Source organism: Papaver somniferum, chromosome 11, assembly GCF_003573695.1.
Source record: "Papaver somniferum cultivar HN1 chromosome 11, ASM357369v1, whole genome shotgun sequence".
Lineage (NCBI taxonomy): Eukaryota > Viridiplantae > Streptophyta > Magnoliopsida > Ranunculales > Papaveraceae > Papaver > Papaver somniferum.
Window position 1 is genome coordinate 62,494,832 of NC_039368.1, and position 20,674 is coordinate 62,515,505.

At 36.0% G+C, this 20,674-nt stretch overlaps 2 protein-coding genes across 6 annotated transcripts; one reads left to right on the forward strand and one right to left on the reverse strand.

The window, feature by feature from the left end:
- Positions 1 to 5,524: 5,524 nt before the first annotated feature.
- On the forward strand, positions 5,525 to 8,540 carry LOC113321898 (hydroxyproline O-arabinosyltransferase 3-like). Of its 2 annotated transcripts, none has more exons than XM_026569852.1 (9): positions 5,525 to 5,634; positions 6,173 to 6,755; positions 6,870 to 6,937; positions 7,021 to 7,222; positions 7,327 to 7,424; positions 7,520 to 7,589; positions 7,688 to 7,759; positions 7,926 to 8,039; positions 8,331 to 8,540. In XM_026569852.1, exons 2-9 carry the CDS (start codon positions 6,336 to 6,338, stop codon positions 8,418 to 8,420), a joined length of 1,134 nt encoding a protein of 377 aa, XP_026425637.1. In that variant the 5' UTR covers positions 5,525 to 5,634; positions 6,173 to 6,335; the 3' UTR covers positions 8,421 to 8,540. The 2 variants fall into 2 exon arrangements, with proteins under 2 accessions (XP_026425637.1, XP_026425635.1); XM_026569850.1 differs by having other exon boundaries at positions 5,545 to 5,680.
- Positions 8,541 to 9,436: 896 nt separating this feature from the next.
- Positions 9,437 to 15,374, reverse strand: LOC113321896 (protein SMG7-like). Of its 4 annotated transcripts, none has more exons than XM_026569848.1 (8): positions 15,065 to 15,374; positions 14,044 to 14,178; positions 13,284 to 13,895; positions 13,068 to 13,190; positions 12,489 to 12,721; positions 10,517 to 12,411; positions 10,214 to 10,339; positions 9,437 to 10,024 (listed from the first exon to the last, which is right to left on the reverse strand). In XM_026569848.1, the coding sequence occupies exons 2-6, from the start codon at positions 14,107 to 14,109 to the stop codon at positions 10,539 to 10,541; spliced, it is 2,907 nt and encodes a 968-aa protein (XP_026425633.1). In that variant the 5' UTR covers positions 14,110 to 14,178; positions 15,065 to 15,374; the 3' UTR covers positions 9,437 to 10,024; positions 10,214 to 10,339; positions 10,517 to 10,538. The 4 variants fall into 4 exon arrangements, with proteins under 4 accessions (XP_026425633.1, XP_026425634.1, XP_026425631.1 ...); XM_026569849.1 differs by having other exon boundaries at positions 10,169 to 10,339; XM_026569846.1 differs by having other exon boundaries at positions 10,214 to 10,347; positions 15,065 to 15,373.
- Positions 15,375 to 20,674: the final 5,300 nt, after the last annotated feature.

The following is a 20,674-nucleotide window of genomic DNA, read 5'->3' on the forward strand; positions in this document are numbered from 1 at the left end:
CAAAAGATAAGCGTTATATTTTAATATACCAAAGTTGTGATAACAACTTGTATATTATTTCTTGACACTTTGATCATAATAAGATGATCAAGTCTCTAACACTAAAGTTTTTATATATATATATATATACTTAGCATGTTATGTTTTCAATCTAAACGAGTTAAAAGTAACGTAGATAGAAACAGAAACAGGTCAGGTCTTGTATTACTAACCTCCAGTAGAAGGATGATGTGTTCGCTTTTGTCGATACGTCTTCGGATTCTCCAGGTCTTCAGAGTAATACTTGTATTTCTCAACACTTCTAGACTTCCTAGTCTAACCTTACAAAATTAACTCTAGTAATCTAATCAAGTGACCTTGAGTTTTTGAACTAAAATATGACAACCATCCTTGACATACCAACGCTTGGAGGATTCAACCGAGCAATGCTATAACAAAATCAGTTACAAGATCCATTAAAATCATTAGAACTGATGATGGAGTTGAACTTATGAATAATGAGTTATCTTTTTTTTTTTTCTTTCAACACATGGCATTGTGCATGATCTTGTCTACGTACACCTGAGAAGAATATTATTGCAGATCCCAAATACATGTATTTAGTAGATATTGGCAGAACTTTTCTTATTCAGGTTGGTATTTTTCACAACTTTTGGGTAGAAGCCTTTACTATTGCTAATTTACATTCAATAGGTCAAAGTCCATCTCACTCTCTAGTTTTTGTTGCGCTCCTGGGGTCCACTTCAAGATTCTTAGTCAGGGGTTGTTTTTTCATTCCTTTTCCTTAATGCTAGTGTCTCAATATCTCAAACCCATATATACCTCTCATCATTTGAGTACCTTCTATCCAGAAAACCTCTTACAAAAAGCATTTGAGATTTTTTCCTTCTGTTCCACTCTTATTAAGCTTTGATCATGGAAAATTCTGTTAATTCATTTACTAAGAAAAAGACTCAATATTCTAATTCTTATTCCCAACATCATAATGAAGAAGAAGAGAGTGGTTGGACCGGTTATTTTGAAGATTATAACAATTGTTCTTCTATTACTTCTTCTGATTTTGGAAGCTCTTCAATGATTTCTGATGCAGGTTCATGTGTTGCATGGAAGAAGAAAAATCAGGCTCTTGTTAATAATATGAATGATGATGTCAGATTAGTATTCGAAAAAAGTTGTAAAAACTTGAATATTTTTAATACCAATACCAACAAGAAAAATTGAAGAAGTAGAGTTGTTGATGATTCTCTAGAAGATATTGCTAGCTCTCATGTTAACAGCCCTAAGGTAAAAATATGTTGTAATTTTTTCTTCAACTCAGTACTGCATGGGTTTCTATTTTGATTACATGCTAATTTGCATATTTTTGTGTTTATCAGGTAAGTGAAACCAGAGAGTTGGATGTTAATAAAATCTTGTGTGTCGTTGTGATTTACTTTATTTTCGCATTATAATTGTTATAATTATAATAAAATAAATACATTAGTAGGTTCATTCACTTGGTACAATCGCATAGTTAGTTCGATTCCGAACTTTGACTATTTACCAAATTACATCTTGCTGAAGTAATTCTTTGGCCATTATTTTTTTGGTAGAAATATTTGTATAGGTTGATTCGAAAATATCGTGGTGTGCTCGGTACTCTCATCATTTCATTTAATATTCTTCTTATATGCTACTTTGATAAACATATGTATTTATGGTAGACTTTGGAAACCTTGTTGCTTGGTTTCCAGATTTGTCAGATCGTTTTCAATTTCTAAAATCTTGTTCTTTGTTTTTTTGTCTTGTAAAATGGTATATGTGGCTCACTTTCTAAACCTTTCCAAACTTATGCTCGTATATTTAGAAGAAAAAAAATTGGTCCATAGTATTTGAACCTAAATGAGTTTGAATTTTATTCTCATTTGTTCAAGGCACAATAAAATTCCTCCTTATCTGTCAACCAGAATATATTGCATACCGTTAGTTTTGTTTATTCTGTTACCTTATTAATCCTAAGAACCTTAAGGATAACCTAAATCCATGACCATCTTTATACAGTTGCAAGTGTTCCTCAAGTAATATTTTTACGGCTAACAACAAACAGTTGCAATTGGCTGCAATCACATCTAGAATGCAAGGTGCGAGTTCAGTGCTGCTGCAGAAGCTTGGTCCAATAGTTTTTTTTTTTCTGAAAATAACCAAATATATTACTAGCAAGAGACTAATATGCATATTCAGACTTATGTGGAATCAACTCTGTTTGAGTTGTCCGTCTGATGACTGAATCTGTGTGATTAGCTTCTTTAGTGAAAGATACATAATTATAGTTCATATTACAGGTAGCATAAGCTTTGAAAGTGTTAAAAGTTATTGTTGGAATTAAAAAAAAAGTGGTGCTTTAGCAAAATAATTAATCTGTTGAGATGAGTTTCTTCCTTTCCTAGCTAGCATGTCAACAGCTTTGTTTGCTTTTCGATACACAAAATGAAATCCCCCAAAACAGATTAGTTTATCTGCAACTTCTTAATTTCATCTAAGATTGCTTCACATTGCCGTTTGATTGAGTTTGGTTTGCCTTGTAAGTACTTTATAGTGTTTTGGTTGTCTCTTTCAATAGCCAAATTTTGTAGATTGTTTGTGATGGCCCATGTTGTAGTCTGCAGCAAAGCTACAGCTTCATCTTCTTCTGCAGACTCTGTCCTGCAACTGCCCATTCCTGCGCCTTTGAAGGTACCTGTCCAATTTCACAAAATAAAGCCAAAACCTGCATTAGTCTTAGCAGATAACCATGAAGCATCACAATTTAGTTTGTAAAAGTTTATAATTGGAAGTGTCCAAAATAACTGAGCTTGTATTGTGTTACTATTCTGAACTACGACTGACAATTGTGATATTGGGTGCCAGTAGTTATAATGTCTCGAAATGTCTTGAGCTAATTGATTTGGTGTTCTATTTTTGTTCTTAAAAACTCTAAAACAACGTTTTTTCCAAATGAACCAACATTTAGTGGCATCTAATGCCATTGAAATGGAATTCAGGTCACCTTCCAACCATTTGTTATACATGTCTGAGAAAGAAATATTTAGAAAGGAAAGATTAGAGAGTACTCCCTGGCAAGGAATTTGATGCAACTGCCATACTTCTTTCGCATAGTCACATTGAAAAAATAAATGAAAAGTTGTTTCTTGCATTTGCTGGCAGAAGACACATTTTCTTTCTTCATCCATGATTAAACCTAGCTTCTGTTTTGTAGGTAGTGTGTCCTGTAAACACTTCCAAATAAACAACTTGATCCTTTGTGATGTGTTCATGCTCCATAGTTTTTTCCAAAATTTCTTTGTTTTGATTGAGATTAAATCCGTCTGATTTTGAAGCTTAGCATACAGAGATTTCACAATGAATTCTCCATTGGTGGTGAGCATCCATCTGAGTTTATCTTTTTTCAAAGTTCTCATGTATGTTAAGAAGAGCCTTATGTTCAAAATTTCTTTGACCAGAGATGTTTCAAACATAGAATGTAACAAGTTAATATTCCACTTCTTTGTTTCACAGTCAATTAGCTGTGATACAAGTGTTATATTGGAGTTTACAATAGGAACAGAGTTTGCTAGATACTCTTCCCTATTAGGTAGCCATTTATCTTCCCATATGTTTATGGAAGTTCCATCACCAACCTCCCATATGTTGTAGTTTTTTATATGCTCAATTCCTTGTAAGATGCATTTCCATACCAAAGAAGCTTGTGATTTCTTCTTGGAATGGAGTGCTCCTGTCTTTTTAAAGTATTTCCCCTTTAGAATTTGTGCCCATAAGTCATCAGGATGACTTATGAGCCTCCAAGAAATTCTGTTAATCATGACTTGATTAACCTTATCTGCCTCTTTGAACCCCAACCCTCCCTGATTCACTGGTTTACATAGAAAATTAAAAAGATTTTATGTATATGCCTTTTGAGTTAGTGTGTTTACCCCACCAGAAATCCCTTTGGATATCATTGATTCTTTTATTTCGTTTTTTTGATAGCAAAAAACATCCCATGCTGAAGATAGGCATACTTGATAAGATAGATTTGTTTAGCACCATTTTACTAGGCTGAGATAGAATCCTTCCTAACCAATTTTTGATTCTTTGTTCCATTTTTTCAATTATGATATCAAAGGCCTTTAACTTAGACTTATCTATGAAATAATGGCACCCCCGGGTGAGTGTCTTTTATGTTAATTTTTTTTTAATTTTCAAAAGTCTAGAGATGATGCCTTGATGTTTATCGTGAACTTTTTTGCTAAAAAACAGACCTGATTTTGAAAATTTTATGACTTGTCCTGATGCTATACTGAACATGTTGATAACATCCAGCAAGTTTTGACAACTTCCTAAATCTACCTTGGTAAACAGGAGAAGGTCATACGCAAAAAAACAAGTTTACTTGGTAAATTTATGACATCTGAAATGATTGATGCCAAAGAAGTGAAAGATAAAGTTTTTGGTCCTTGGAATAAGTAAAAGGGTTTGAATTTGATCAGTTACTGGGACTAAATATTTTTGTTTCAAGTTTACTATGCTACAAGTCATGAAGCATTCCTTCAGAGTCCCGTTTTAATCTTTCAAAAGCTTTTGATAATTTTAATTTAACGACAAAGCCTGTTTTGTTTTCTTGGTTATCACATAATGCAAAAGCTCGTGAACAATTGTTATATTATCAATAATTTGCTTTTTAAATATGAAGGCAAATTGGCTTTGGCTTATAAACCTATCTACCAATGATTTATGCATTCTTTTTTTCAATAAAATGGATTATGCCTATTAGTATTATTTATGATTTTAACGATAATTTTATAAGTGACATTATTTAAACTAATAGGCCTAAACACCACTGCTTATGCTTATTAGTATTATTTATGATTTTAACGATAATTTTATAAGTGACATTATACTATGCCTAAACACCACTGCACATGTAAGCTTGGTAGTTTTTGGTATTTAAAAAATGTAATTAAAAAAATATTTTATTAGTATATTAACCAAAACAAAACACTACAATAATCTTTGATTTTTATAAAGATAATACCAAACCTTTACGAGGAACAAAACAAAATAATCTTACCTACGGGATTTTTGAATTGGTATCCCGGAAAGGTTTGATATCCTTTTTATGGGTCTCTTTATAAATCTTGAATTATACTAGTATTATCTTGCTAGTTTAAAAGACAGTGAAACATTGGAATCTTGTCAACTTGTAGTAGAAAAGATTATTTTATTTTATTTTGAAGCAAAGTAGTAGAACAGATGGTAAAACATCCTGATCAAGTTATTAATTCCTGGGATCCAAACTGAAATTAATGAGAAATTAATACCTCTATACAAATAGATAACAAAAACAAATGGTGATACTAACGTATTAGTATTTGTATTGGTACAAAAGCATTAAAACCCTCGTACCGTTCAAAAGAGAGATTCTGAAAATCTAACCGTTTATATAGATGCTATGGGTTACTTAAAATACTACTACAAGTATGGAATAGATAATAAATGAAAAGAAAGAAGACAAAAGAGTGGCATGATATTCTACACTTTTCAAACTTTCTCTGTTTAGGATCCTTCAACTCTCTTCTTCTGTTCTCTCTGTCTTTTTTGGAACTCTCTGTTTCTAAGGTGACATGCTTTTCTCATGATATTTTCTTCTTCCTCTGTTTAATAGGTAAAATTCTTATAATTTCCTGTTTGTTATTTTTCATTTCCATTTTTAATCATGTATTGTCTCTGTGTTACATGTACCCACATTTTTCATCCTCTGTTTTTATCTTGTTTTTCTTCTTCTTCCGGTTTTCCATGGAAGAATTCAAAGTTCTCTCTTCTTTATTTTTCCTTTCAATTTGCATGTTAATGTATTCAGGTAAGAAGTTCTAGATCTGTGTTTCCTTGATTTTCTCCCAATTACTTGAATGCAGGTTCATGAATGTGTCTTAGGTTTCTAAAAATGTACTGAAATTTGGTTTTGCAAATTACTTGTAGAAGTTGAATTGTGTGTTCTATTAAGAAATTTGGCAATTTTTCATCCATTAAGGGAATTTTTGTTTGTGTTTCTATTGTTGAATGACTTTCTATTTTTGCATGAAATTTATCACTATTTGAATCAGCATCTTAATTCTTATATTTAGTATAATATAGATTTTGTGTAATTTGAATGCAGTTTCGGAGTTAGGGTTTATACTTTGGCTTATAAATATTGCAGCATTTGGTTACAAGGTACTATTTTTTCTGATCATTCAGAGTAAGGCCGAGAAGTTTCCCCCGGGCATTAGTGTTCTAATGGTAATAATTCTATAGAAAAAAAGTTGGATTGTAGTTAAGGCATGATTGGAAGAAAAAACATGGGACGTGAATCGCCTTTACTTCTGATACTATTGACAGTAGGGTTTTTCTTTGGGACATATAACTTGTTAACAACTATAATTGGCCACAAGGGTACAGAAGTTGATGATTTGGATAGTATATCGGAACAGAATGTGATCGATCCGGTCATACAGATGCCACGGAAAGTGAAACTAGCTGAGAATCCTAAGTTACCCTTCCACATTGCACTAACTGCCACTGATTCTAGTTACAGCCAATGGCAGTGTCGAATTATGTACTATTGGTATAAGAAAGTGAAGGATTTGCCTGGATCGGATATGGGAGGGTTTACACGAGTTTTACATTCGGGAAAACCAGATAATTTGATGGATGAAATTCCAACATTTGTCGTCGATCCTCTTCCCGCCGGTCTGGATAGGGTGAGAACTCTTCTAGCATGAGCATTTTTCGGTTTCATTACTTGTACTGTCTACAATTATAAGAATGTCTTGTTTGTGCAAAAATGGTTGAATTGTCATCATTTTGTGTTTCAGGGTTATATTGTCTTAAATAGACCATGGGCTTTTGTGCAATGGTTGGAAAAGGCAAATATCCCAGAGGAGTGAGTTTATGTACAACTTTTTCTGTTTAGTAGGTTTTTCCTGGATTCTATGTGAAAGCTTGATAGTTATACCTCCGTTGCAGATACATATTGATGGCAGAACCTGACCACATCTTTGTAAAACCACTGCCTAACTTGGCGAGTGAAAAATATCCAGTGGCATTCCCATTTTTTTATATTAAGCCTGCTGAAAATGAGAAAAGCTTGCGAAAGTTCTATCCTGAGGAGAAGGGGCCGGTGACAGATATTGACCCTATTGGCAATTCTCCTGTGATAATTAAGAAGGTTAGAGAGCTTCTTGCTTTTTTATATAGTTAGGGGGGGAATTGATCATGGAAGTTTATTCCCCATCTTTACGCGATATGATATTAACGTATTCCTATTAACAGAACTTGCTGGAAAAAATTGCACCTACATGGATGAATGCATCTTTAGGAATGAAAGATGATCCAGAGACTGATAAAGCTTTCGGTTGGGTACTAGAAATGTGAGATTTCTCTTCGAAATTGTAGTAAATTCCTGGTTTCCTTCCACAGGTAGTTTATGCTGTATTTACTCATGATATTTATTTGATGAACCCAGGTATGCATATGCCGTTGCTTCTGCGCTGCATGGAGTACAACATATTCTTCGGAAAGACTTTATGATACAGGTAGGATGAAGCTTATCTGCCGAAACTCCCATCTTTTTCTTATCAATGCAATATATCAAGATTATAGTGATTAAGAGATGTCGTATGTTTGTTTTCAGCCCCCGTGGGATACAGAGATAGGCAAAACTTTTATAATCCATTTCACTTATGGATGTGACTACTCTTTAAAAGTAAGGCCATTCTCCTCTCTATCCTTATCTATGAACATCGTGATAATGTGATTATGGTTTGAAATTGTACCTCAACCCATCTTTTATTTGGCACACTCCCGTGAACTGTCTTGAGGTTTATTTCACGGTTCATTGTCTGAACTTATAAGAATCATAAACTCATCAGGGTGAGCTAACATATGGTAAAATTGGAGAGTGGCGCTTTGACAAGAGATCATATCTCCGTGGTCCACCACCTAAGAATCTCCCATTGCCTCCTCCTGGAGTTCCAGAAAGTGTGGTAAGCTTATTTCCTCAATTCCTTTCTTTCCTTCTTTCTTTCTTTCTTTCTTTCCCCTTCTTTCTTTCTCTCTTTCTTTCTTTCTTTTATATGTCCTATCACTTTGGTGTATGTTTGTGTGTTTTTCTTTTGCTTTGCTTTTCTTTTTCCCTATGCTGCTTCTTTATATGTGCATGTTTCATCTTATACAAGTAACTACAAAATATTGGGGTCCATCGATGTAGATTGGGTTTAACTGCATCCAAATTAACCTTGGAAAATAGTTTAATTTGTGAATGCTAAAATTTGCAGGTCACCCTGGTAAAAAAGGTCAATGAAGCAACAGCTAACATTCCTGGATGGGACACAGAGGACAAAGAACAAAGAAATGAAAACAGTTGAGATGATGATGAGAACAATTTAATCGCCCGATCCGCAAGCTTTGTGCTCTGTTATCAGTCTAGCTCCTTTGACATGAACATATTTTACTTTACAAACCACACGGTGAGAAAAGAATACAAATGAAAGAAAATAGGAAGAAAATGTTTTTGGAGAAGGAGTATCCTGTTTGCAGAAGTTCTAGTTAATACCGTAGTAAAATATATCAATACTGTGTATTAGGTATACCACCATTTCATGAGACACCTTCATTTGAAGGTCAGCACGGGAACTTCAATTGTGACACCCCCTAATGAAGTACAACTGCTGCAACATAATAAACTAAAAGATGACAGAATTGGCTCTATATGTGCACCATGGTGTTGTAATAGTCTGCAACCAATAAATTCACTTCTGAAAATAGCGCCCCTAAAAGAGTGTTGATACAAAAAATCATCTCACTTCGGGACTCAATGATGCTTCTTTAGTACTTCATACTTCACCCAGAAATGAAACACACTCACACCAGGATGCAAGGTGATCAGCACGGCACGCTCCTGTCACCTAAGCCGATAAAGAAAAGATAAGTTCAAAAAAAAGATAACTTCACGTTAAGCAGGAAAGTGAAAGAAATTCAAGAGAAAATAAAAATAAAAATATAAGATGAGTTCAAATTAAGCTGGAAAGTGAAAGAAATTCAAGAGAATTTATTTTATACAAGAAAATTTCACCCTAAGAAATAACCTGCCCTGGGTGGGAGTTGGGAGCCCGGATATTATGCCATCAGAAGAGCAGACTCGAGGTGCTCCGAAGAGCAGACAAGCTTTCTCGGTTCAAAATTTTCAACTTGAAAATGAAAAACAGGAAGTTCTTTTCCAGGATAGGGGAAACTGGTTGCACCTGGCAACCTGCTCATGTTTGATGTGAAGTGTTGCGTGTAATTTAATTAAAACGTAGACATCAAAAAACATGGAGTAACAATTGAAAGAAGCTATTAAACTAGGAAATAGCTCCTTTTAAGAGAGATTGACCAAGAGAACTCGAGCAAAGCATGAAAATTACTGCCAAAACCATAAAAGGAGTACTAATGTTACTTATTCCAAAACAGCATAGTAACACTTCAATCCAGAGATAGATTCACCTTGAAACCGTGGTCATCAGGCGATAACCTAACAATAGATAATAGGATAATAAGACATTATTACATAAACCAAATTATTTTTAGGGAATGTTCACCAAGGTAACATCCCGCTTTGAGTCTCCATCCATTTCCAAACAGCAACTCCCTACCAAATCACAATTTGATAATGCTTCTTCTCGTACGAAAATGAAACACGTTCAAGGCAACTCAAATACCACATTCCCTCCTGAACAACGATAAGGACAACTTGCTAGATTCTTCTCAGAGTCCAACGTAATTCTTTTTCCCTTTTGGCTGACCACCAAAGTCCTTGGTTGAAAACTTTCGAAACCAGTTCCACGGCCTCTGGTAAAAAAACCCTTCAATCAACGTCCAACCATACTGCGAGAAGATCCAGACAAGCGCAATTACTTACTCTTACTCTTCTTTAACGTTTCCATCACTAATCAAACCATTAATTCATTCCTCCAGTCTGGTAAGCTCGGCACTACATGCAGAAATAATAAAACTCAGCCCATCGTTCACAAGACAGGCATTACGAAACGTAAGTTTATAAATGAATTATATCACAATGTAATAGGGTGAAGCCATGAAAAAACATCAGTTTAGACGGCAAGAGTGGTATCCCTACCCCTAGACACCAAAAATATCGCTAGAGAGAGGAGAGACAGATGACCTGTTTCAAAGACAGGTGCCTGCAATATTCCAAGACCATCCATGCTTCAATAGAAACTCTGTAACACTTAAAAGAGGGGGCAATCTTGGCAGACACCAGGTTGCAAGGTAATCACCACCATGTATTCTTGCCACCTCGAGGAGAAAAAAATATCATATAAGTTGAAATATCTTAGAAGGTATATCGAAGCAGGAACGCAGTAAACATCCAAGATAAAATATATACATTAAGAATATCGTCAGAACAAAAAGCTCCCTACGACCTAGGTAAAAGCCAGGAAAAACCAAATGAGAACAAGCTTACCATCTACAGTGCTGTAATGATCTCACACGAAGAAACGGCCAGACCATAGGGGCTGTCCCGGATAATTCTCCACATGAGGGAGAGAATCCTGATTTGCTTGCTGATGCTGATGCTGATTCTGTTGGTATAACTTGAGGTGCTCAAGCAGCTGGTAATCCTGGCAAGTTTTCTCGGCTTCAACAGGAGCTTGTTGTCCAGGAAAAGGGAGGCTGGTTGCACCCGACGCATTGTTGATGTTATTAATCATATGGGGGTATCCATGTGAACTGCTGTTGATGAAGTTACTAGGAACCATGGTATTGGTTGATAAGGATAACTGGTACCCATCAAGCCATCGATAATCATCAAGCTGTGGAATCTCATTCTTTAAACCAGCACCAACAACAGGCTCATTCACTGCCTTGGGAGGAAGACTAAATCCAGGAGGGGGGCCAGGGTGCCTAACAGGACGACTCACGGGGCTTTTTCTCGAGTTTGCAGCCAGTGCTGCTGATGGCTTCATTGTGAGACTCTCAGCATTCGGTCCCGAATACATGGCATCAAACTTTGATGGTACCACAGCTTCAGCTGCTTTCCTTTGATCCGTAAACATACCACCAGCGATTAGACTGGTATTTTGTGGGAAAGAATGAGACACCATAGGAGGCAGTGCACTAGCATTAAAAGATTCTCCTGACTTGGCGTTCATAACATTCCCATTATCGACAACACTCAAATTTTTCATTTCACTATAAAAGTAATCCTGCTGATTTGTATGCCAATTTGGAACACTGGAATTGATTGGCTGTGAATGCTTAGGGACCACATTGCCATAAGAAGGAACTGAATGAGTACGATCATCAAGAACATGCTGCGGACTCGGACTCTGGACTGGGGAAGTGTATGTTTCAGAGTAATTTCCTGGTTCACCTTTGGAAACGTTTCCACTGGGGCCATGGGCCACAGAAGCTGTGCTCAAACCAAGAGAAACAACAACATCAATGGGTTTCTCAGCTACAGTAGGCTTGAAAACAATCTCTTCATCCTCCTCTTCTCCTTTCGTGTACAGCATCAAATTTTCTTGCTTCATGCCGTTCGGTTTTGGCATGTCTGATATAGCGAGCAAAGAAACATCGGGAGTTTGAGGTTGGACACCAATGGAAAACTTGTTCAGCTTCTGGTCAAAATACATTGTCTGATGATCAATCCGCACTACATCCATAAGAGCCTTCACTGCAGCTAAAATCCTCTGTATACGAACCCTTTTCTCCTGTCTGCCACCATCACTTCCAGTGGAGTACTTCCTCGAAAAATCCAAAATGAGCTGCGCTGGAAGGAGGGGAACGTACCCTCTCAACTCAAAGTCCTCCCTCAATGCAAGACGGTTACCTGTTTCCCCATCATCGTACTTGCTCATCTTGAAAAAACATGTTTCATCTGCATCATCATTGCCAGAAACAGACCCAACCAACATGAGCTTGTTCAAGAAAGATATACAGTGCTTCCAGAAGACAGATCTAGCAGTGGCCTGTTTCTCCTCCATTTCGCTACCAGCAGCAATATCTGGACGACATGCTAACCACTCAACAAAAATGAGGATGCCAGGAAGAAGATAGCTTGAAGAAGGATCACGCAACTGTGCACATCTTTTAATAACATATCCCACAAACTCAAAAGCAACTACATAAGCATTCTGGAGCAGAACTGAACGCTGTAAGATCTCAGCGTATGATAGACCCTCAGTTTCCTTATTCACATTATGGACAGTGAATGTGAGAATCGTAATGAGCCTAACAAAGACAAGGCTATTCTCAGCAGCATCAGAACCAAAATTCAACACCTCTTCTCCACCTGAAGAAAGAAGCTCATGGATATCGCTGCTAACGGAGGAGAACACTTCTGTAAATGTTTCCAGGCTGGAAAAGGCAAATAAAGTGTTAATCATCAAGTTGATAGAAACAAAAGGTTCCAAATATTGTTGAAACGGTTATACCTCGTTCGTGTGAAAAGAATGCCATTCAGTCGCACAAAACGAACACAGAAAGCTTTATACATCTCAGATATACTAAGTACTCTTTCTTTGGTCGAAGATGTTTCAACTGTAACATCTTTAGATAGATGCATATTCTCCCCTTTTCCTCTCACTTTAGCTGGGCTTTGCACAGGTGTAGTACTCACTGAAGAAGCTTTACTGTCCACAGGAAGCTGTGAGTAAATCTGACGGTTCTACAAAAACATAAAACAGTTCACAACTCAGATAATCGACTTGGCTAATGACTAGGGAGAGTTCACTTGGTAGCTGAAAGAGTTAAAGAAGATAACAGAAAAGTAACACACTTCAGTTGAATTTCTACAAAGTTCAGATCTTCACTTATCCTGTTCATTTAAATATTTGGCCATTTGGGTGTACATCACATTTTTCAGATTTTCTTATTTATTCTAGTCTCTAAGGCTGATAGTTTAAGATCATTTTTATTTTAATAGCAATACAAGCAAGGGCAACATCCAAAAAAAGGCCAGTGTGTAGAGAAAAGTGCCAGCATGTAACCACTTGAAATTTAGAAACCAGTACCTTTTCAAACGCAATAATTAAGTTATCTCTTGCGGTCGAGAAAGGGCTATCTACAGCCAAACTTCGGAAGTACCGGTAAACTGACAACAGATCATCTCCCGAGTAGGAAGCCAAAATCGCAAGCTGGTAAAAATCAGAAATAAATTTATGCATATTGAAGGTAAAAGCCATTGGGACCAAAATACAAATACGGACTCAGTAAGGAGAGGGTGAAACCTGATGATGGGGGTTACCACTTGAAGGCCATAGGGAGGCAGCTTGCAAGTAGTAACTTGACGCGGTAGTATAATCACGAGCTTTAGAGTCCCCTTCTCCATAAAGACCTTTGTAGCGAGCTAGATCGCCCAAGTAAATCAGGCAACGATGACATGAGATCAACCCCTTCTTCGTCTCAATAGATTTTTTTCCATCCTTCGAGAGAATATTCTGATTTTCTGAATCCTCAGCTAAAGTTCCCAAAGGAAGACCATATTTAGACCGAATTTTGATTATAAGCTCATGGTAAAAGCCTGTAGCTTCTGAAAGAAACGTTTTAAATTGAGAACGGATTTTCTTAATTCTGTCAGGTCGTCCAGGAGCAGGAGCTTTTCCAGCCTGTGCTGCGGTTGATCCTGTAGATGCTAAAGCAGCACTGAAGTGTGCTCTCAACTCCTCAATTCGTCTATAATGCAACTGCCAGAGAGCAAACTCTGTTTCATGTTTCTCCGAAAAGGCATGATCTTCGAGGATGATTGTTTCATAATTTTCACGCATCTGTTGCCATGCATTCGGATCTGAAGGGATTCTTGCTTGGGCTGACTTGCGACGCTTATTCTCCAACTCAATATTCTATGAAAACATATTTTCAAGAGAGGGTGTGTCACATCCAGAATTAAACGGCAGGAAGAGGGGATAACGCAAACAAAACAAAAAACCTTGTAGCCAGCATATATAGGCACTTAAACAATAATAAAACTTAATCATACCAGAGACTGACCTTATTGTGAAGACGTTGAACAAGCTCCCGGGACGAAGGAGCAGAGTTATCCATCAGAATGGTCATTATCTATTCAACAACTGATGGGCCTTGGCTTCAAAAGACATGACCTCAACTCAAATACGCAGCATCATTCTGCAGAACAGCATGCATGAGCAATTGTCCAAAAAGGGCAACAACAGACTTTCATATGCAAAGATTTAAAGAAAAAGAAATTGAAAGAGCATATAACCCGAAATCTATTATTCAAATCTTGTAGAAGTTTTGAAACGAAATTCAAATAGTTGAAGTGCTTATAAACGCTTAGAAATAACTGGCACAAACTTTAAGTGCCAGTTTCTCGTTATTAGTCTCAAAATTTTCATCCTTGCTTAAGATTTTATTCTTTCAAATAACCAAACCCTTAATGCTTATATAACTGTATATTCTACTCATAAAACAATAACCAAATTCAAATCAATCCATATTGTTATCCTGGTAAATCTAGCGCAGTTGTCCACCTCTAACACATCAGTACAGTCACTAATCATCTAAAACAACAACTTCAATCCCAAGAAAAATTGAGAGATACCCCAACTGAATCATCCTAAAACACTATAATGTCAAAAAAGAAATTACCCCTTATAATTTAAATTCTTATAATGAAGAAATAGCATCTCATAGTGCAGATTGCAGATTCCTATTCAAAAGAAATCTAACTAACGCCTAGGAAATCCAAAAAAAAAATCAAATTCTGGTAAAAAAAAAGGAAAAAATTAGAGAAAAACAAGCAGGCAAGTACCAAAAATATGGCATAAATTTGAAATTTGTGGAAACCAATATGTACTGTAAGATTCAACTAAACCCAGAAATTGTATTCGAAAAAAGTAAGGAGGCAATTTATATAAATAATACTCACTTTCAAAATCAAATAGATCTGCTCAAAACTCTATTCAAAAAACCCTAGACATACCAAACAAACAACTAAATCAAAATTTAAGAAAATAATAATAAGAAATAACAGGACAATAAACTAAGTTACCTGATTTCAGAGACGAAGATCTTAAACGAGTAGTAGAAGTAACGCGAGATTTGAAAGATCCCAAATATGACTAATTAGGGTTTGGTTCTTTGGTAGTGACGTTGTCGTTTGTTTATTTGTTTTACTTCCAATTGATGTTTTCTTTTTTTTTTCTTCTGTTTTTCTTTTCTTTTCTTTTCTCTTCTCCCCTCCAAAAACAATGAAAGGTCTTGAAGAATCAAACTATCTAAGATTTATCCAACGCAAATCTCGAGGAAACTGTTTTAATGTATTCGGATTCGAGTGCGTATGAAAGGTTGTTGAAGACGGCAGAAGACAAAGGGGGAAACTAGACTTGTTTATTTTCTTTTGAGAGGCTTTTTTTTTCCGTGTTCGCCAGGAACTGCTGCTTCGCGTATCGCTTACGCCTACCTAATTCAGTAATTTCAACTTACGTGGGTGCAACTATCTTTTCCTTTGCCTGATAAAGAAACAAGCCTACGGAACCAAGGCTAACTGCTCTGGACGTTCAAATTCAAGATTCGTTCTAATTCAAGATTCAAGTTGACGACAGGTCAGCTTGAATCACCTACTTTTTGTGAAAATTAAAGAACTGGGTGGGTATCACCTCGGCCTATACCAAGGCTCAATCCTTTTGTGGATAGCTGCTCAAAGTCTAGTAATAACAATGGACCTGGTTCAACTACCATCAGTACCGAACGCTGGTTAGCTGTAGTACTATTACATGGGTTAATATCAAAATTGTCCCAAGGAAATGGAAAGTATGATTTCAGTGGAATCCTGATTTTGGACATACGTAAATCTTTTAGGCATACAGAATAATAGTCCCATTTTAGGTGATCTTATAAGGGATACTCTATGGGTAATTTTCTATATATTCTTAATACAAAAATCTAAAATCAGTTTTCTAAAAAATCAAAATCAGTTTCCCTTAACATCTCTTCTTCCTCCTCCTCTAGCCGAACTCTTCCCCCTCCTGCGAAAAAAAATTTTCATCATCGTGATTAATTGTTGATTCGTAAAAATTTGATCGTCGATTAAACTCAACCACATAATGACTCGTACAAAGAAAAGCAGGGACTAGGCAAACCAAATCGTCTTCTAATCCATCGATTGAAGAAGAAGAACCAATTGAAGATGAAGGTGTAGAAACTGAAAATCAACCACCAATTGAACCAGAAATTGAACCAACTGCATCTCCAACTCCGGAAATGAGGATGAGAAAGTAAGTTTTACAAACCCAATCTCCTATTTGTTGTTTTTCATCGATTAAATGACGGTTACAGTGTTGGGTTCGGCTCAAAATTGAGTTGCGTCTTTAGCCGAACTGTTCTTCACAAAAGCTTCATGTAAGTGTATATGAACAGTTCGGCATGAAACAGATAGAGATGCATAGGGGTTCGGCGTATTCGATAATCATAATATGTGCCGAACCTAGCACATTTACGAGGTTCGGCTATTACGATATTCTCAATGTGCCGAACCAATAACAATATTTTAACCCAAAAAATAACAAATTGATGTTCGGCTCATACGATTTTCGAAATATAAGCCGAACCAGTAATTATTTTTTTTCGGGCTATTCAGGATGTTGTTCGGCTTACTATGAAACTTTCATATAAGCCGAACTAGTGTCTAGAAAAAGGGTTGGAATTGGAAATTATAGGTTCGGCGCATGCAGTAAACAGATTCAGTGAGCCGAACCGTTCATCAATTGGTAGATTCGGCTCATAGATGTGAGCGGAACCTCAACTTGTTTCGCCGAAGCATGATCCAAAAAATCATCTAAACAACCTTTATAATTCTGAAAATTATCTTAATCACTAAACAAAATATTTAATCACTAATTAATATTACTAACACTAATAAGTAAAAGGCAGATTTGCCATTAAAAATTTTTTGGGTTAAGGGGTAATCTGATTTTGCTATTTCACAACCTTTTTTTGTCTTTATACAGTATGCATAGTAAGATTTCAGTATGCCCAAAATCAGGCTTCTTTTAGTGACTTCATTACAGTGTAGAATCTTTATTCTTTGAACATGAGGCTTTCAGCGGTATCACGGGCCCATATGATTTTTGAAGATTTCAATTTAGAATAATTTGTATTGGCATTTGTTACGTTGGGAGTGCAATGCAAAATGACCATGGCAGCAAATGGAAAATCTCTAAGGGTTGTTGATGCAATGCCATGATTAACGGACCTGGAGATTAGGTCTTTGCACCAAGCAAATCCTCTTTTGAATTCAGCGTGGATAATGCATAGAATACGAAGTTAAATTTTTTATTTTGATAACTCGTAGTAACGATAATGTCAATTCCTCTAATACTTGTATACTTAGTTAGGCCATATCCTATTCTCAATTCTACTAATATTATTTCTCCGAGAAAACTCTTGAGCTTCAAAATATGTGACGCCTGCTTAAAGGTTTGTAATATAATTTAAGCTTCGTTGTGATACTGAAAACTTAGTTACCCAAACCCTATAAATGTCATATTTTGCTTGGAATACAGTTCACAGTTGTGGCGTCGTCACTATCAATTTCACAATAGCATTGTCATTTATCTTTTTTGGAATAAACTTCAGTGTTGTTTTTAATCCAGTTGGCGATTTTAGCATTGTCGATTCCAAATTCTCGACATGTATTATCTTTGGAGTTTGGCCTGAAAAGAAGTTAACATGTGTAACTGGAAGAGATCAAGTTGCAGCTGCTATGAGTATTTATATATAGTTCACAAACAACTTATATTATCGTCATAAGTTGTTTTTTTTTAATAGGAAAGGAAATAACTTTCATTAATAAAATTTATTGAGATACATCCAATTTTTCCTGAATCAGAGAAGATAACCACATTGGTAAATTCTCAGACCAGTAATTAACACTATTTAGTAGTTTTGCATCTTTAGATAGAAGATGAGCTACTTGATTTATCTCTCTTGGGACATAATGACATTCCCATTTATTAAATAACTTAAGCAAATCTAAACAATCATTAATAATACTATTGGTAGTCCATTGAACAACTCATTTTTTTCAATTGATTGCATTCACCACATTTGCAGAGTCTCCTTCCATAATGAGGTTTGCAACATTATGCTCCACACCCCATTTAATTCCTTCTAATGCAGCTATGTCTTCTGCTTTTTCTGCATCTTCGGCTAAGCCTGGTATGCACCCTTCTCCCCTTGGATTACCTGCACCATCGACAATAGTTAGTCCTACTCCCATCATATTTGTTTCCTTAGAAAATGCCGCATCAAAATTGACTTTTATAAAAGAGATAGTTGGTTTTTCCCATTTCACTACATTTCTAATAACACCACTTGTTTGTCTATTCAAGACATGTTTTTGAGTACTAGTATTCCAGTCCAAACTGCTTTGGTTGGTTTGGCCTACAACATTCTCCACATTTACTTGTACATTATCAAAAACAAAAGTGCATCTCTTTTTCCAGATACCCCACAATGAAAAGGCTGCAATATTTATAAAATTGTCCTGTATACCACCATTACTTTCACTGTTTTGAAACCATCTAGCTATCCAATCTGTAAAAATGGATATTCCAGTGAGCCTACCAGCAATATTATTATCCACAACATTCCAAATTTGTGAAGCAAAAGTACATTCAATTAGCAGGTGATAAACAGTTTCATTTTCTCTTTCACACAAAGGACATTTAGGACAAATATCAGTAACATGTCTTCTTAGTCTTTCTCTGACAGGGAGGCAGTCCTGTATACACTTCCACAGGAAGTGCAAGATTTTTGGAGGTAGCTTCATACCCCAAAATATTTTCCATGGAAAGTTAACAACACCATGACTACTGTTTGCACTATCCACAACCTTATAGGCAGTTTTGACAGAAAAATTACCATTTAAAGATGGAACCCACCTCAATCGGTCCTCACCATTTTTTGGGATTCTAATTCTCATGATATCCCTAACCGTATTTCCATCAAAGAAACAATTTAAGATATCTAACTTCCAGGTTTTTGTGTTTTGATCAACAATCTCCATGTAAGATGAAGTATATTGGGATGGTGGTGGACGTTTCCAACTTGGGATCCAAACGTCCTTCCAGATGGAGATGTTTCTACCATCTCCAACTTCCCAACAATAATTTTCTCTAATAATGTATAGACCTCTGCAAACACCCTTCCAAATCCAAGAACCCTGCTTGTCATTAGCATAATGAAGTGGGTTATGATTAGGAAAATACTTACTTTTCATAGTGATGGCAAATTTAGTGTTGGTTTCCGTAATCATTCTCCAAGCTAACTTACAGATTAAAGCAACATTCATGACTTCAGTCTTCTTTATGTTCAGTCCTCCCAGCGCTTTAGACTGACTTACAGTATCCCACTTAATCAGCTGCATGCTTCTACCATTTTGTTTCTTATTTAGCAAAAAATTCCTTTGAATTCTATCAATCTTATCAATTCTGGTTTTAGGCATGGGAAGTACAGCTAAGTGATGTGAAGCTAGAGAGCCTAAAGTCGATTGGGTAAGCACTGTTCTACCTGGTTGGTTTACGTGCTTTCACTGCCATATGGCTAGCCTGTTGTCAAATCTATCTAGAAGATGTCTAAAAGTTTCTTCCTTATTTTTCTGGATCAACAGTGGAACTCCTAAATATTTCTCCTATAAGGCCATCTTCCTAATATTTAGAATACTAGCAATTTGGTCTTTAATGTGTGGACTAATTTTAGGGCTGAAATCTAAGCATGATTTTTCAAAATTAATGGATTTTCTAGAAAACTTACTGAATTCCTTTATCACCTGCTCCAAATGTTTTGCTCCATTAATAGTATCTCTAGTGAATACTAAACAGTCATCTGCAAAAAAACAAATGACTAATGGATGGACTATGTTTAGTAACCTTGATTCCTTGGATACTACCATTACTTTCAGCATGAACAAGTAAACGAGAAAAGGATTCCATGCATATGATAAACAGATATGGAGACAAGGGGTCTCCCTGTCTAAGACCCCTTGTAGGATAGAAAACATCACCAGGACTTTCATTAAAAAGTATAGAAGCAGACACAGTTGAAACACATTCAAAAATCATATCACACCAATGTTCATGAAAACCTAAACGCCTAAGATTTCCACTCAATACTATCAAAGGCCTTAGACATGTCAAGTTTGACTGCCATAAGGCCTTTTTTCTTAGCTTTGCATTTCTTCATGGTATCCACAATTTCGTGGGCCATTACTATGTTATCAGTTATTAACCTAGAATAGAGAAAAGCCTCTTGGAAAGGGCTTATGAATTTATCCATAACTCTTTTCAGTCTACTAGCTAATGGTTTTGATATTATTTTACAAGTAACATTGCTAAGAATTATTGGTTTGTATTCTGAAGCTTGTTTAGGAGTATTAGTTTTGGGGATAAGACTTATGAAGCTATGATTCATTTGTTTCAGTAAGTGTCTAGGATGGAAAAAAGCTCCTACCATATTAATGATATTATCTCCAACAACATGCCACATCTGTTGGTAGAAGCCAGGAGGGTACCCATCAGGTCCTGGAGAAGTCCATGGCTGCATTTGAAACAATACATTCTTGATCTCGTCACTAGGTGTAGAAATAAGCTGCACATTTTCT